Raw genomic sequence first — 17457 nt, 5'->3', positions numbered from 1 at the left:
TATGCATATTTATTTAAAATGTTTAAGTGTGCGCATGATTGGTAGGCCCTACTGTCGCTGCGTCAGCCATACATCCACCTTCGCTAAAAAAAGTGAAACATTCGTTATCTCTCCTGCCAATTATATAAATTATGTTAAACATACAGTTTAACTGAGATATGGTGAGTTTATTCCTGTAGGTGCCTCTAAAATATTACTAGTAATAATAGGTTGGCTTATCTCATATGCGCCGATTTTATGTTATTCACAAATTGTTATTACTATAATTGGAGTTGGAAGAGGGTAGTTGAAGAATTCAGTTTGTAATTCTAATTTCTTTCTACTCCGAGTCTGTTTTTCTATTATGTGGTATTTTAAAGATATAACTATCTGTGGAGGTAGACTAATTATATCGTATAATGATGGTATCTCGTTTCAAACTAATGTATTCGTCCACATGCAATGCATAATGAAAAGTTGGAAAGTGTTCAGTTAATCGAATATTTAATGCTCAGCTGTAAGACTTTCAGTTATAGGTAACAAGAAGGTGCATTGTAACTTTAAAACACATGTTTTACTGATGACAAACTTCGTATTAATTCAATACTAATTCCATTATAACAACAAAACCTAAAAATCTACAATATGGTAAGCGGTCAATAAAGCACAGATAAAAAGACAAAACGAAAAAAAAAAAACAAAAGAAAAAAAAACAAATAGGCCATTGATCACAACGATTTAAAAATCTTAAACGAAAATTGACAGGAGATGTTATTTGGCAAGTAATTTTTTGATATAACTTAGAGGTGGGTATATTGAAATATAAATTAAGCAAGCAGTGTAAAGTAATATTTTACTTATGCGTAGATTTTCAGTTGGAATATTTCAGGACTTGCATATGAAACCTATTATACCGCCATGAGGACGACCAGAGGTCAACTCTTCATGGTCAATGCTAGACTTTAACAAGAACTGAAAACCATCGTCCTGAAAATATTGATTGATATTAAAATATCCATTAACACGCAACCAGTGCTCAGAGATAAAAACGACATCACAGTTAACATCTAAAATTAATTTACTTAAAGAGTTAAGACCTCTATTAAATCCAAAACAGTTAAACGATAGAATATTAAAAGACTGATTATTATAATATAAATTATATGCTTGGAACCAATTGTAATGGTATTGAAAAGGAAGAAATTAATGGCTCTTTCCGGAAGTCTTAATAGAACTTATCAACTGACCAAACTGAATGATTTAATAGGAATTCATGCATGTCTTACGAATAAGTTTTACCGTAAGGTGTTAAGCTTCCATACCTTAGCAACACTATCTGGGAAGCGGGGCTAAAAGATCCACTATAAAGCTGTAAAAAGTACATGTTCTTAATAACGCAAAAACATCAAAATGTCCATTATAAACATATCCGTTTTCATTTTTTTGTGTTATTGAGGAACTGTACTATTTTGCAACTTTGGTAATTTGCCTTTTTCTTTTGATATGTTATTGAGAACCCCCTTTTTTTTGCAGCTTGCTAATGTACAATTGCTCAAAAAGGTCATTTACAAAGCAGCAATTAAGTACAGTTCCTCAATAACACTTAAAATATAAAAGGAAAGGTGTTTTTTTTTGTGGAATTAGGATAATCTAACAATCTTATTCTGTCAAAAATTGCATTGTGTAACTTAAAATGTGCATTTGGAAACTCTTTCTAACAATTGACTCCAAACTTTTTGAACAGATCAACTCTGTGGGTACGGTGTGTGTGCATACAGTGTACTATACACATTTTCAGATTTTCTTTTATGATTTTAATTGGTTTATGACCTGTGTTACGTTTAGTTAAGTACACCAAAACGCCAAAGGTTATCGATACGAGTGGTCACCAAGTACCTGAGAGCCTCACCACAAACCCGTCATGAGATAACGCCGTTGCTACTTGAATTCCACGGTTCAGTTCATTGGCCTTAATTAAATTCCCTTAACAAAAATAGTTATTACTTTGTTGAGACTTAATCCAGACAAAAAGATCCAAGTTGTCATTGTCCCATATTCCCGTATACAAGGTAATACGTCCAATCCCAAACAAACATGCCTCTGTTTACTTTTTAGTTATATTTCAAACTCAACAACAAGCGTAACAAAGAACTTTAGAGAATCCTGGATTCTAGGTCAGATGTTAAGAGTGTTGTTATAGTCATACCTTACAAACACAACCTTAATTAGAATTATGTAAAAATATGAAACCCATAACAATTCTCAAGGATGCAATACATCCAAAGAAGCCGTTAAAAGCACTATATAATAAGACTTTTTTTAACTGAAAATTGTGGGAATCCTTCTATTGGATTATTAGCCTTTAGTAGACAGGTACGTCTCCCTTTATGTTAGAATGGCACCACGGCGCGCCGCGGCGTAGGCAGTGGCTGATCCTCTAATACGAATTAGAGGGGTTCCAGGGAGGAATTTTCACAGATAGATGGTCTAGACTACTTCAGTCCAATGGTTGGGCTGATGTATGAACATTCGTTATTATGGCACCTCTGGATGGCCGGAAATTGCATTAGCTCATACTTAAATTTGAATATATAGGCCTAATTTTCTTGTTTCCTCCATTTTGTTTATAATTTTAAATACATGGGAGGGGGGGGGGCGGATGGCCCCATTGAATCTGTCATTGGTCGAAAAGTGGGAACAAGACCAAGAACATTGCCCACATCTATTGATAAAATTCTCCTGAGTGTTGGCATCATTGTTCGCTGTCGAACTTACGTTTCGCCTAGAGCGTTCCTTAAAACTCTAAAGTCCTAAAAAATTGTATTCAGGTCCTGTGGGTTTTCAGTTTTCAAGCCGAATAATTTAACATTTATTATACAAATGTTCACCTGTGTATGAGTGACAACTTTACCAATTGCTTATTATACGAAAGCTGATTTATCATTTTAAAACTCTGCGTAATTCAGTCACATGTCTGCATTTTATTATACTTTTATAAAAATGTGACATGAAATTATCAGTACCATTTTGATATAAATATATGAGAAAAACGTATATGTCCTATCAGGATTCCAACCAAAGACCTTCCGATAATCGTTCGGATACTTTACTAACTGAACTATGAGGCCAAGTTTTATACACTGTTGGATTATCCGATTAGGATTAGGACACATCCTTTCTCAAGGTACTGTTACCAATTCACAATGGTAAATCACAGTTTAACATCATTTTGTAAGTTATGTTGAACGCAGCAATTGTTTTGTTGATGTCTGAATAGAAGAATTTCCTCTTTCTATAATCTTTATATCTCCCATATATATTTGAGGATAGATTTAATCCATACCTTTGAGCAACTTCTTTGATTTTCAATGACCTTTAATAGTAATAAAAGACTCAAAACTCAGAAATACAATAAAAATAATAATGACTTGCGGGTTTTGAAGTGTTAGCAATAAACATACAGTGGGACGGAATGTAAAGGGTATTTGCACCCAGGAAAAAGTGTCATTACTGGACGTTTCTTATAACTTCACTTCCAAATTGTATAACGGCAATGATGGTCGACATATTGTGCCGAACAATTGGAATTTAATTAAATTTTAAGTATAATATTTATTTAGTAATGTAACTTCTTCTTCTCCCATTTATTAAAGCGACACAGAAAATACGGAATGTAAAACATTGAAGTAAAATATGATAAATAATGAATTTCCTACGATGGCACAAAATTGTATTTATCGTAATATTCTTAAACGACAACATTTCGTCAACTTTTATTGTAGGCAGCACGAAAGTTAGCGCGGTATATTTAGTAGTTTGTAAGTCTGTATAAATTTAAAGGCAAAATACTAGAAAACAACAATGTTGTGAAAAACGATGTCTGGATCAGGGTCGACATACACAATTAATAAGCAAAATCTAAAGTGTAAACGTAAGTTAACAGCCAGTCATAATAATTAAAAAAAAAAAATAATAATAAAATAATAATAATGATAATGAAGATTTATAAAGCGCACAAATCCACTACAGTAGTCCCCAAGGCGCTAAAATCTGTCTCTTATACACATCTAGATGTGTATAAGAGACAGCTCCCAAGCCCTAATAATAGATTTCTATACTGATTTACTTTGTTAAAATTGTACTGCTGTTCACACTTGGATTAAAAAATTCAGTAGTTTTTAAGATACATTAGCAAGATTTTGCACATGCCTGGTCAGATTATAGACACATTTTGTTAAAAGTAAAGCATACTATTAGCATGTGCTCAGGAAAGTTTAAGTGAATTGCGCTATGTTCTCATTGGACTTTTCTGTGCAGGCAACATACTAGTTATTTGTCGTGGGTGTTTTGCACAATTTGACTATAAGGAAATGTTCTTTCATTCCCCTTTCCAATTTCATTCATTTTTCCGTATTCTCTTCCTTATTTCATTTTCTATTGGTTGTCATTCTTTTCAAGTTCCAAATTCTTTCTGTGATTCTCTTTTCTTTATTCCCTTTTATATTTTTCTCTTATTTCACAAATTTTATTTCTATTCCTTTTTTTCTTTATTTTTTCTTTAATATTTTCTTTCTATCCTATTACTTTCTTTTTCATTTTATTGTATATATATATAAATATATATAATGTTAAAAGCATATTGGAGAAAAACTTGAAAGCGGTTACTGAGATACAGATTTATAATATTTAGAAACTGTTATAATATTTAGAAATACTGCCACACTACAGTGTGACTGACACGCGATTATACCTAGTGATAATAGCATAATCGGGTGATTGTATATACATACATATATATTAATTTATTGATTTGCCTAATTTGTACCATACATTCAAACTGTAATTCATCCTGTGTTGCTATATTTTGATGTTATATGTTATACGTGAATGAACAAAAGATACCGATCAATTAATATAATGTGTCCCCCACTTGTACATTTAAACTTTACTGTATATTTTTGTAATGCGTCGTATTCTGGTGCATTTCAAACATTTGAAATATTATTACTTTAAAGTATGGTATAAAGATTGATAATGTAATGATGAAATTAGTTTAGAAGAAGTTTTACATGCAATCAAAGCACACAAAAAGGATAAAGCCCAGGTATTGATGGGGCCTGCAACAGAATGCATTATAAATGCACCAAATTGCGTTATTTTGACTCAATCGTTAAACTGTTTAATAACGTTTTTAATAGTGGTACTTTCCCACATCAATTGGCGAATAGTATTACCTATATTTAAGAAAGGAAAAAGGGACTGCTCAGAAAATTACACGGGAATGTCACTTTTGTCAATCATGGGAAAATATTTTTGTATATCTTAAATAATAGACGCAATAATTGGGCTGATGAGAATGATTTGTTTGCACTAAGAACAGAGTGGATTTAGAAAGATTTTTTGTTAGATACTAACATAAACAGGTATTTGTCAAAACACATGGTACTGTGTATTGCATTTATAGATTTACGCTGTGCATTTGATTCTATTAGAATATCAATGTATAGTAAATTAGTGGCGAATGTTAAAACAAGTAATACTTTGGTGAACCATTCAAATGTGCACGTGGATTCAGCAAGAATAAATCAATATCTCAATCAATCAATCAACCAAACAGTCAATCGTCCGACCAATCATTCAAACCAGTCAGTCAATTTGTCGATCGACCTACCGACAATCAATTAATCAATTAATTAATTAATTGTATGATCAACCTATCGATCGAACGATTGATTGAACAATCAGCCAGTCATACAATCAATAATCAATTAAATAAATGAATCGATCATTGAATAAAATAAATAAATTAAACAAATTGATCGATTAATGAATAGTTCAATTAACCAGTCAATCAATCTTATATCAATAATAATTATGCTAAGACATTCAAGTAGAAACTTAATGACATTGTATTATAGCAATACAGTACATGGTTATGGGTAAAAATATTATTATTATAGCGCATTTATTCACATCATCTCTTAAAGCATTCAAAGAAAAAGTGAACTGTGTAAACAGCATCATACCACGTTTGAAACGTTGTGAACTGCTCTTTAAAGTTAAAAGGATCTGCCTAACAATTTGATTTACAATAAAAATGTTACAATTACACTGACATCAGTACTTTCATTACGTATTATTCATTTGCAGGGATTATGCAGAAGTCTGTATCTGGGGCAATTAGGTGACACGAGTGCTGCTTCCAGCTTAGCCCAGAACAATACCTGTCCTGCTGGGTGTTCTTCCCACTCTATATACGTTTTCGTGGTCAGTATCTTATGTAATAGGATCGGCATATCTTTCGCTGACACTTTCTCAAGTACAACCACAACCAGGATATCTTCGTGATTGTCGAACATGCGCATGCGTGCCATCTCTAGTTCAAAATAACACCATTCACTTTTGATGAAGTTTTTGGAGACAACCAACAGCACTTTTCGGCTGTATTTAACAGCATTCGCGATATTATCTACAATTGCTTCTCCCGCAATGAAGTCGCGGTAGTCAACACACAGTTTGAAATTGCGATCGATTTCCAACTTTGGTTGCAATACAGAAATGATCCAATGTTGGTCTTTGCTGTTGTAGGACACAAACGCGTCATATTTAATGTTTTCTCCATTGATTGGTGGTGGTCCTTGCTTGTTAATTTGTTCGTATTGCTTTCTAAGACGTCGTCGTTGATTCCAGTACCTTCATTCAAAACGAAAAAAAAAATAATAATAATAATAACATAAAAAATTCATCTCGAGTATAAATCTTAACACCAGTGGACCTTCTGCTGAGCCCCATCCCTGGGTTAATTTTTGGTCCCACAAAACCTCAGCGCAAACATACATAAACACGTGTGTTTATGACATTCACATAGTTACCGTATTATTACTGGCGCTGTTATTATTGGTAATCTATTATATTTTTAGAGAAATATAACGGTTCTTATTTTTTAAAATTTATTGCAGAGAGTGATTTTCAAGGATGATATCCGAGCAGTACTAATTCAAAAAATAAAAAAGAAAATCTTGTTTACTTTTGTTTACTATACACCATAAGATTTTAAAATGTAGATTTATATGTTAACATTGGAGCATAGGTTAATATAATTCCTTGATAGTGACTAAACAATAATACGAATAAAGAACTTATGGGAGCTGCAATCTGTCGTTGTCTTGTCAAGATTAATATTTTAAAAACTAATTAGATTATAATAAATATATTGCTGTAATCTACAGAAACATTCTTAATATAGACGATATAGTAATGTAAATAATAATTAGTTTCGAATAAATAAAAAGACAGTAACTCAGAAAACAGACGGAGGAATTTTGACTTTTGATTCAGAATGTCTCCCTCACTCCCCTTCCCATTATTTATTTTATTTCTTATTTTGGCAAATAGCCGCAAATAGCCTACCTTAAATCATATCTGAAGTAGTACAGAAGAGTTCCAATTATTGAAATGACAACTAAAGCTGAAACAGACGGTATGGTGGTCCTTAAGATCGTAATTAATTTGCTACACTGTAATGTATCAGGTTTGAAATCCATCAGTTTGATGTACATATTGCTTTGTCCATGTTTACGGAAACATTCTGTATGACCGATGTCTTTAATTGTTACGTTCGTCTTGTCTATCCACTTTCTAAACCAAACTAAATTGCAATCACAGGAGAATTTGTTGTATGATAAGTTGAGTGTCTGCAATTCGCTCAGGTTTTGAAAACCAACATTTTCGTTAATGGTAGTGAGGAAATTGTCACGCAGAGCGATTGCCTGTATACAATTGGAATGGATAAATGCTTGATTCGGGAGTTCATTTATTTTATTATTTGGCATGTATAGGTACATAAGTGCAAACAGATTTTGAAAAACGCTTGTTGGGAATGACACAATAGAATTGTGAGAAAGATCAACTTTTTGCAACTGTTTACAATGCTTAAAGACATCACTCTCTAATGTGTTAATTCCGCAGAACTGTAGATGTAATAATTCTAGCGATACAAGGTCTACGAACCATGCTGCTCGAAGTTTACTGAGGTACGGATTATTATTCATCGAGAAATATCTCAATTTTCTCAGGCCACCGAATGCATCGAATTCAATACCTGTGTCCTCTAGCTCGTTATGGTCAAGATAAAGATATTCTAGGACGGCTAATGTGTTAAAGGAATTGTTCTTCAGTGATTTAATATTATTCGTTTTCAAGAAATAAAAAACAACATCAGCTGGTAACGTGTTCTTTGAAGGAATTTTTGATAATTCCTGACGTGAACAATCTACATTATGGCGGTATTTTAAGATCGGTGTTCCTCTGTTTGCACAATATGTGCAGTTACATTTCTCTGGACAACGTAGATCGTTGGGAGGGTGGGTTCCATTAATCGAAAGAGGGTCGTAGTTATAACAAGTGATTTGCAAAGTACAAGTAAATGACGCAAACAAGGCAAAACAAATCAGGTACGGATAACATTCCATCTTCATCAATGTAGCCTTAAACCGTGTGTCACATATATATTCAGGTAGGCCTACTGTGATTTAGAAAGTGTTTTGCTCTTTACAAGCGAAATAACACAGTTGTATTAAGGTATGGCCTATATAACTTCCTGCGCACGCACAGATGTTTTGTCTAGGTATCTTCCTAGGTAGGCCTTAGTAAGTAAGCTGAGATATAGTAGGGTAAATGGCCAAAACAGAGCTCTATAAATTGCGATAAAAGCTGCCCATCGGTCTACCAAGCCAGGAATATTTAAAACGTACCTTTATGAAGACTTAACAATGTTAAATATCAGCTCCACACACTGTAGGTGTATGCTGCATTTTCTAATTTCCTGGTTGCATGTGATTAAGGAAATAATGCCAGTAGGAAGAACTGCGCTTAAAACCGCAAGGAAGAGACGCATTATAACTGACCGTACTAATACCAATACCAATACCAATAGGAAGAAATATCAGCGTGTCCAGACGTTTCACCGAAAGATATTTGGCCAACAGACATTGGCCTACAGACTATCGACCGAAATACCATTCGCCGACACAAGATTTTGCCGACACCACATTTCGCCAAATGCCAGTGTGATGACAGGACGATTCACCGACAGCCAATTTGCCGACAAACAATTCGCCGACATTTTTTGTGAATGTTAATGGATGGATACGGTATGTCACAAGGTGGCATATTTAGATGATTAATTTTCGTGGCCGGACGTTTCACCGACAGACATTTGGCCTATAGACTATCGACCGAAATACAATTCGCCGACACCACATTTCGCCGAATGTCAGTTTGCCGACAGGACGATTCGCCGCCAGCCAATTTGCCGACAGACAATTTACCGACAGACAATTCGCCGACATTTTTTGTGAATATGTTAATGGATGGATGTGTCACAAGTGGCATATTTAGATGATTTATTTTTCTGTTACATGTCCGGAACCTTTCTAGTACCGAATATTGTCCACAGCTTAAAGATATCAAATGTTAAATTATGTTTTGAGCATTGAAATTGAAATTTCCATACTGTGATAGAGCTAAAAGTCATGATAAGAAGAATTAGTAGGCCACTGTTTAAATCGTGAAAGAATTATTCTATATTCTGGTAACATATGACTATTCTTTAATAATGGAAGGGCCGTACTGATCTGGGGCGGATGCAGGGGGTGCAACGATTCATTCGCACTCCCTCCCCATAATTGTGTTAAGAGACAATTTTTTCTATTGTATTGTTGATATGAACATAATATCAATTTTTAAGCTATGAGAGTGCAATTTCCGGGCACATAGAGGTCAATATTCTCAGAATATTCGCACCTCAGCCTCATCTATGGTGGGTCTGGTCGTGTGATCTTTGGATGGGCTTCTTTTTTCGATATGGGTTTCTTTTCGAGGCTACTTTTGCAAAGTAACGAGGTGGAAACTAAAGAGGGGGCTTCAATTCAAGATTGGCTTCATTTCGAGATTAAGTCCATTTAACTTTAAATCGAGGTGTTACAGTATTTATGAAATCCCATGGTGACAATTATAGTAATGATAAAACATGAATGGTTAATTGATATATTTAGTACAAGTATGACTGAGTTATATAATAGAATAATGTGTGTTTCGAATACAAACACAAAACTGTGATAAACAGAATTGAGGCAGTGACAAGTGGAAAATTCGTAGTAAATTGTAGAGATACACTCTGGATATATTTTGTATTTGAAGTGATGAAACATGACACACTTTTTTTTTATAGGAAATTTTGTTTTTTAATTATATGCATGCAAATCTTCCAAATCGGTAAATGGTTTGATAATTATTTGTCGACAGTGTCCATTTTAATTGAAATATGCTCGTCAACAGCTAAATCCACATATTATATCTTCTCTGGACAAATTCAAACAATAAAATTAATTCTTCCGACACACTAAATTCGCCTACCTAAGAAGTGTTGGTCAAGACATTTAATAATTAAAATGAGTTAATGTGACATGGATGATTGTGAATGGTATCAGTGGTATAATATAAATACATTAATATTTTCGTCTACTCCAATCTCATGCATCCCTGGAGGTAGGCTTAATTGTTATAATTCAGCCCAAAGTTGGCCTACCTAAACAGAAGCAGTAGCCACAAAATGAATAAGCGAACCATTATGTTAAACCAGAACTCAATAACTTTAATTTCTTTCGCAAGGCTTCGTTGTATACACTAAAGATGATTTCAGTGAATTTGGTATTTTATTAAATCATTAAAGCAGGCCTAACTAGGCTTTAAAACGTATGAGCACGTTAAAATATTTATTCCTTGCACAAGCAGGCCTGTATAATGCAATTTAAACTCTATCATAAATTTAAGTATTTCAAACCATTACTGCGTCTAGTATATGATTTAAAACTATTCAGATTTATGTAGATAACGACAAAAAAAAAAAAAAAAAAAAATAATAGCGTAATTATAAACTATGAAATCATAAAACATCATGACTCATGGTATTAAGACATAATTATTATAGACCTAATTTTATTTGGGGAAAATCTTTTACAGATTATGGGCAAAGGCACCCAAAAACACAATATCGTCATGCAAGGACGGATTTCGGACACAGTCCTTGCGACATGGATTCGTATTGGATCTCGTGGGTGACTATGTTCAGGAGCCTGATTTTTTAGATGGTCATATTCTGTTGTTAACCTAGCCTTACATTCACCCCTTTTCTCGCATCTCCAATGACTGGTCGCATCTCTTTGCTTATCAAGGATATGAATATCCTTCATAAAGAAGTCTGCGACTGCCTCGTTCAGTTGAGACAAACTCGATGGTGAACGAATGGACATACGATACAATTTTCAGGCCGCTCAGTTTTTATATACCACCGAATAGGCTGATGGTTTATGAAAAAAACAAGCCCCCAATATTTTTTCGCATGCTTTCATCTTCTCGGTGAAAGCAGAAACGCAAGCGAACGTTTGAGCGCTTCTTGAAATGAATGAAAAGAGTAAGGGAAACAAATATTCCTAGCACCGCTTCCGTGTGAAACCAAACTACGATGATATTACTCAGACCCATCGATGAGAAACAAACCATTATCATACTTCAATCTTGTCGCCACAATATTTTCAAATATATCCATTTTAAAAGGACATCGATTTGATGTCAGTTCACATTTTCGGGGCTTCCCAAACTGTGGGTCGCGACCCAAATTCAGGCCACGAAAAATTTCAGTGAGTCGCGAAAAAGTACCGGTACCTATTTAGGAACAAATAAAATTAGGTTATTTCTGTTTCTAAAGTTCCAAAAAAGAATTAAGATCGTTAATAAATAAAACCTACTTGTAAAATACCGGTAATACGTGATGTTATAGAACATTTTTAGCAGTTTATATTGTTCGTCAAATAAGTTTGGGAAATCCAGTGTTAAACCAGAAGAAGACTAAGAAGAGGGAAAGGGAGAGGAATGAGAAGAGAAAAATAACATTGTGATGAATTTAATTATGTTTGCTTATACTTTCTTTATCTAGCTCTAGCTTTAATGCTCATTCATTATTTAAAAAAAACCTGTTCATTAAAATATTCGAAATCATATTCTGTAGTTTATTCAGGAATGCTTTTGTCTGTATACACGTCGCTTTATTTTTGTTTTATTTTACATAATAAATGCTTTTAACTACAACCTCCCAACTCCTAGACATTTCATTGCCCAAAGTCAGAACAAAGACCCTTCCCCCTAGTGGTGGCGCCAGAGGAGGCTGGGGGCTATATCCCCCAGTGGTGGCGTCTGAGGGGGCTGGGGGCTATAGCCCCCCCCGTCGGGGAAGACGATATATTTTGTCGGGGAACAAACAAATAAAAAAAAAATATTTACATGTAATATTCGTTTAGCCACCATATTGTTTGTGTTAATTTTTATCACAACAACAACAACAATAATAATAATAATAATAATAATAATAATAATAATAATAATAATAATAATAATTCAATGAGACTAATTAAAAATAATTTGCGTTCTGTTATGACAAATGTTCATTTAGATAGCCTCATGATGGCTGGAATACATCGTGATGGGTGAAGCCACCTCGACCATGACAGCGTGGTTGACAGATTTAATGCAAAATTTCCAAAATATAGAATTTCACTTTCAAGAATGAGAATTTGAAAATAAATCAGATGGTTACATTGCAGACTCTTTTTGGTTTTGGTTTTGGAAGCTGATTTCAACATTAGAAAACATAGCCTACATGAAGTCATATTTAATAGTAACTCGATGCCTATCAAATAAGTAATAAAAAAATCGCCATAATTCATCAAATACCCGTGGCTTCGCCCCCTGGACCCCCACCGGAGGCCCTAGGCGGCCCCCAGTCAAGTGAGACTCGATTCGCTCCACTAGCTACTGTATATTTTTGTAATGCGTCGTATTCTGGTGCATTTCAAACATTTGAAATATTATTACTTTAAAGCATGGTATAAATATTTGATTATGTAAATGATGAAATTATTTTAGAAGAGTTTTACATGCAATCAAAGCACACAAAAAGGATAAAGCCCCAGGTATTGATGAGCTTGCAACAGAATGCATTATAAATGCACGAAATTGCATTATTAACTCAATCGTTAAAATGTTTAATACCGTTTTTATTAGTGGTACTTTCCCACATCAATTGGCGAATAGTATTACCTATATTTAAGAAAGGAAAAAGGGACTGCCCATAAAATTACACGGGAGTGTCACTTTCGTCAATCATGGGAAAATATTTTTGTATATCTTAAATAATAGACTCAATGGGTTGATGAGAAAGATTTGTTTGCACCAAGAACAGAGTGGATTTAGAAAGATTTAACGTACCATGGAGAATGTTTGTTTGTTAGATGCTATCATAAACAGGTATTTTTCAAAACACGTGGTACTGTGTATTGCATTTATAGATTTACGCTGTGCATTTGATTCTATTAGACATGATTACCTTATTTTTAAATTTAAAAAAGCAAGGCTAAATGGAAAAATCATACATGAAAGTATATCAATGTATAGTAAATTAGTGGCGAATGTTAAAACAGGTAACACTATTGGTGAACCATTCAAATGTGCACGTGGATTCAGCAAGGATAAATCAATATCTCAATCAATCAGTCAACCAAACAGTCAATCGTCCGACCAATCATTCAAACCAGTCAGTCAATTTGTCGATCGACCTACCGACAATCTATTAATCAATTAATTAATTGTATGATCAACCTATCGATCGAACGATCGATTGAACAATCAGCCAGTCATACAATCAATAATCAATTAAATAAATGAATCGATCATTCAATAAAATAAATCAATTAAACAAATTGATCGATTAATGAATAGTTAAATTAACCAGTCAATCAATCTTATATCAATAATAATTATGCTAAGACATTCAAGTAGAAACTTAATGACATTGTATTATAGCAATACAGTACATGGTTATGGGTAAAAATATTATTATTATAGCGCATTTATTCACATCATCTCTTAAGCATTCAAAGAAAAAGTGAACTGTGTAAACAGCATCATACCACGTTTGAAACGTTGCGAACTGCTCTTTAAGATTAAAAGGATCTGCCTAACAATTTGATTTACAATAAAAATGTTACAATTACACTGAAATCAGTACTTTCATTACGTATTATTCATTTGCAGGGATTATGCAGAAGTCTGTATCTGGGGCAATTAGGTGACACGAGTGCTGCTTCCAGCTTAGCCCAGAACAATACCTGTCCCTCTGGGTGTTCTTCCCACTCTATATACGTTTTCGTGGTCAGTATCTTATGTAATAGGATCGGCATATCTTTCGCTGACACTTTCTCAAGTACAACCACAACCAGGATATCTTCGTGATTGTCGAACATGCGCATGCGTGCCATCTCTAGTTCGAAATAACACCATTCACTTTTGATGAAGTTTTTGGAGACAACCAACAGCACTTTTCGGCTGTATTTAACAGCATTCGCGATATTATCTACAACTGCTTCTCCCGCTATGAAGTCGCGGTAGTCAACACACAGTTTGAAATTGCGATCGATTTCCAACTTTGGTTGCAATACAGAAATGATCCAAGGTTGGTCTTTACTGTTGTAGGACACAAACGCGTCATATTTAATGTTTTCTCCATTGATTGGTGGTGGTCCTTGCTTGTTAATTTGTTCATATTGCTTTCTAAGACGTCGTCGTTGATTCCAGTACCTTCATTCAAAACGAAAAAAAAAAAAAAAAAATAAATAAATAAAATAAAAAATTCATCTTGAGTATAAATCTTAACACCAGTGGACCTTCTGCTGAGCCCCATCCCTGGGATATTTTTATGGTCCCACAAAACCTCAGCGTAAACGTACATAAACACGTGTGTTTATGACATTCATTTAGTCATTATTGCTAGCGCTGTTATTATTGGTAATCTATTATAATTTGAGAGAAATATAACGGTATTTATTATTTTTTTCATTTATTGCAGAGAGTGATTTTCAAGGATGATATCCGAGCAGTACTAATTCAATAGTAATATTACAAAAAATAAAAAAGAAAATCTTGTTTACTTATGTTTACTATACACCATAAGATTTTTAAAATGTAGATTTATATGTTAACATTGGAGCATAGGTTAATATAATTCCTTCATAGTGACTAAACAATAATACGAATAAAGAACTTATGGGAGCAGCAATCTGTCGTTGTCTTGTCAAGATTAATATTTTAAAAACTAATTAGATTATAATAAATATATTGCTGTAATCTACAGAAACATTCTTAATATAAACGATATATTAATAATATATCGTCTAATAGGCCTATATATAATAACTCAGAAAACAGACGGAGGCATTTTGACTTTTGATCTATTTTATCGTTCTCAAATAGGCCTACTATTTCCAAAAATAATCAAATAGATTGAAACTTTGAGTCCTCAGAATGTCTCCCTCACGCCACATCCCATTATTTTCTTTTATTTCTTAGTTTGGCAAATAGCCGCAAATAACCTACCTTAAATCATATCTGAAGTAGTACAGAAGAGTTCCAATTATTAAAATGACAACTAAAGCTGACACAGGCGGTATGGTGATCTTTAAGATCTTAATTAATTTACTACACTGTAATGTATCAGGATCAAAATGCAGCAGTTTGATGTACATCTTCCGTCCAGGTTTACGATAACATTCTGTATGAAAAATGTCTGCAACTGTGACGTTCGTACTGTTTATCCACTTTCTAAACCAGACTAAATTGCAATCACACAAGAAGCTGTTGAATGCGACATTAAGTTTCTGTAATTGTCTCAAGTTTTGAAAACCAACATTTTCGTTAATGGTAGTGAGGGAATTGTCATGAAGAGAGATTGCCTGTATACGATTGGAATTGACAAATGCTTGATTCTTAAGTTCATATATTTTATTATTGGACATGTATAGGTACATGAGTGCAAACAGATTTTGAAAAACGCCTGATGGGAATGATAGAATAGAATTGTGAGAAAGATCAACTTCTTTCAAATGTTTACAATGCTTAAAGACATCACTCTCTAATGTGTCAATTTCGCAGAACCGTAGATGTAATATTTCTAGCGATACAAGGTCTACGAACCATGCTGCTCGAAGTTTACTGAAGTATGGATTATTGTTCATCGAGAGATATCTCAATTTTCTCAGGCCACTGAATGCATCCATTTCAATACCTGTGTCATCTAGCTCGTTATGGTCAAGATACAGATGTTCTAAGACGTCTAATGTGTTAAAGGAATTGTTCTTCAGTGATTTAATATTATTCATTTTCAAGAAATAAAAAACAACATCAGCTGGTAACGTGTTCTTTGAAGGAGTTTTTGATAATTCCTGACGTGAACAATCTACATCATGGCGGTATTTTAAGATCGGTCTTTCTCTGTTTGCACAATATGTGCAGTTACATTTCTCTGGACAACGTAGATCGCTGGGAGGGTGGGTTCCATTAATCGAAAGAGGGTCGTGGTTATAACAAGTGATTTGCAAAGTACAAGTGAATGACGCAAACAGGGCAAAACAAATCAGGTACGGATAACATTCCATCTTCATCAATGTAGCCATTAAACCGTGTGTCACATATTCAGCTAGGCCTACTGTGATTTAGAAAGTATATTGCTATTTACAAGCGAAATAACACAGCCTATATAACTTCCTGCACAGGCACAGATGTTTTGTCTAGGCCTAGGTATAAACTTCCTGGGTAGGCCTTCTGTAAAGTAAGCTGAGATATAGTAGGGTAAATGGTCAAAACAGAGCTCTATCAATTGCGATAAAGGCTGCCCATCGGTATACCAAGCCAGGAATATTTAAAATGTACCTTTATGAAGACTAACAATGTTAAATATCAGCTCCAGATGCTGCATTTTCTAATTTCCTGGTTGCATGTGATTATTTGTCCCAATAACGGGTCACCCAAAATTAATCATTTTCTTTATTGGACCATATGACAAACTATATGGAAAGTTCCATTTAGATCCATGGAGGTTTATTGAGATATAGGTCTGGAACGTTAAAAATTTAGAACCCTCAAATTTACACCCTAAATTGGATTCACCAAAACATAATAATGTCATCCTTGTAACGTGGTTAAACTTTTAATGATCATTTAGATGAGTTTTGAAATGGGTGTCCCGAAAGCTAAGACCACGAGATATCAGGAGTAGTGCCAAAGTGCGAGCCAGCGAGTCATGCGAGCCAATGTGAGAGTCATGCGAGCCATAAATTTTTTTTTTTCAGGTTATCCAGTTTTGCAAACACGTAGGCCTAGCCATATTCTTTAGCCTAGTAGATGCAAATGAATAACACACCGGGGAGCTTTGCCTGTGTAGTCCAGTCATGCGCAGTACATATAATTTTGGACTTGGTTACTTTTTTTAATCGTCGATCCGAAAGTATGCAGCGCTGATAGATGTTGTTAAAATACAGATATACAGATACATACATACAGATATATATATATATATATATATATATATAT

The 17457-nt window shown here is 34.0% G+C and overlaps 1 protein-coding gene across 1 annotated transcript; it reads right to left on the bottom strand.

Moving 5' to 3' along the window:
* Positions 1–4631: 4631 nt before the first annotated feature.
* LOC117105329 lies at positions 4632–16849 on the bottom strand. Its single transcript, XM_033246450.1, has 4 exons — positions 15466–16849; positions 14126–14670; positions 7390–8503; positions 4632–6672 (listed from the first exon to the last, which is right to left on the bottom strand). The coding sequence occupies exons 1-4, from the start codon at positions 16539–16541 to the stop codon at positions 6120–6122; spliced, it is 3288 nt and encodes a 1095-aa protein (XP_033102341.1). The 5' UTR covers positions 16542–16849; the 3' UTR covers positions 4632–6119.
* Positions 16850–17457: the final 608 nt, after the last annotated feature.

Source organism: Anneissia japonica, unplaced genomic scaffold (genome assembly GCF_011630105.1).
Source record: "Anneissia japonica isolate Jap-2015-1 unplaced genomic scaffold, ASM1163010v1 scaffold287726_len2788222_cov184, whole genome shotgun sequence".
Classification (NCBI taxonomy): Eukaryota; Metazoa; Echinodermata; class Crinoidea; order Comatulida; family Comatulidae; genus Anneissia; species Anneissia japonica.
This window is presented reverse-complemented; position numbering and strand designations above follow the sequence as displayed.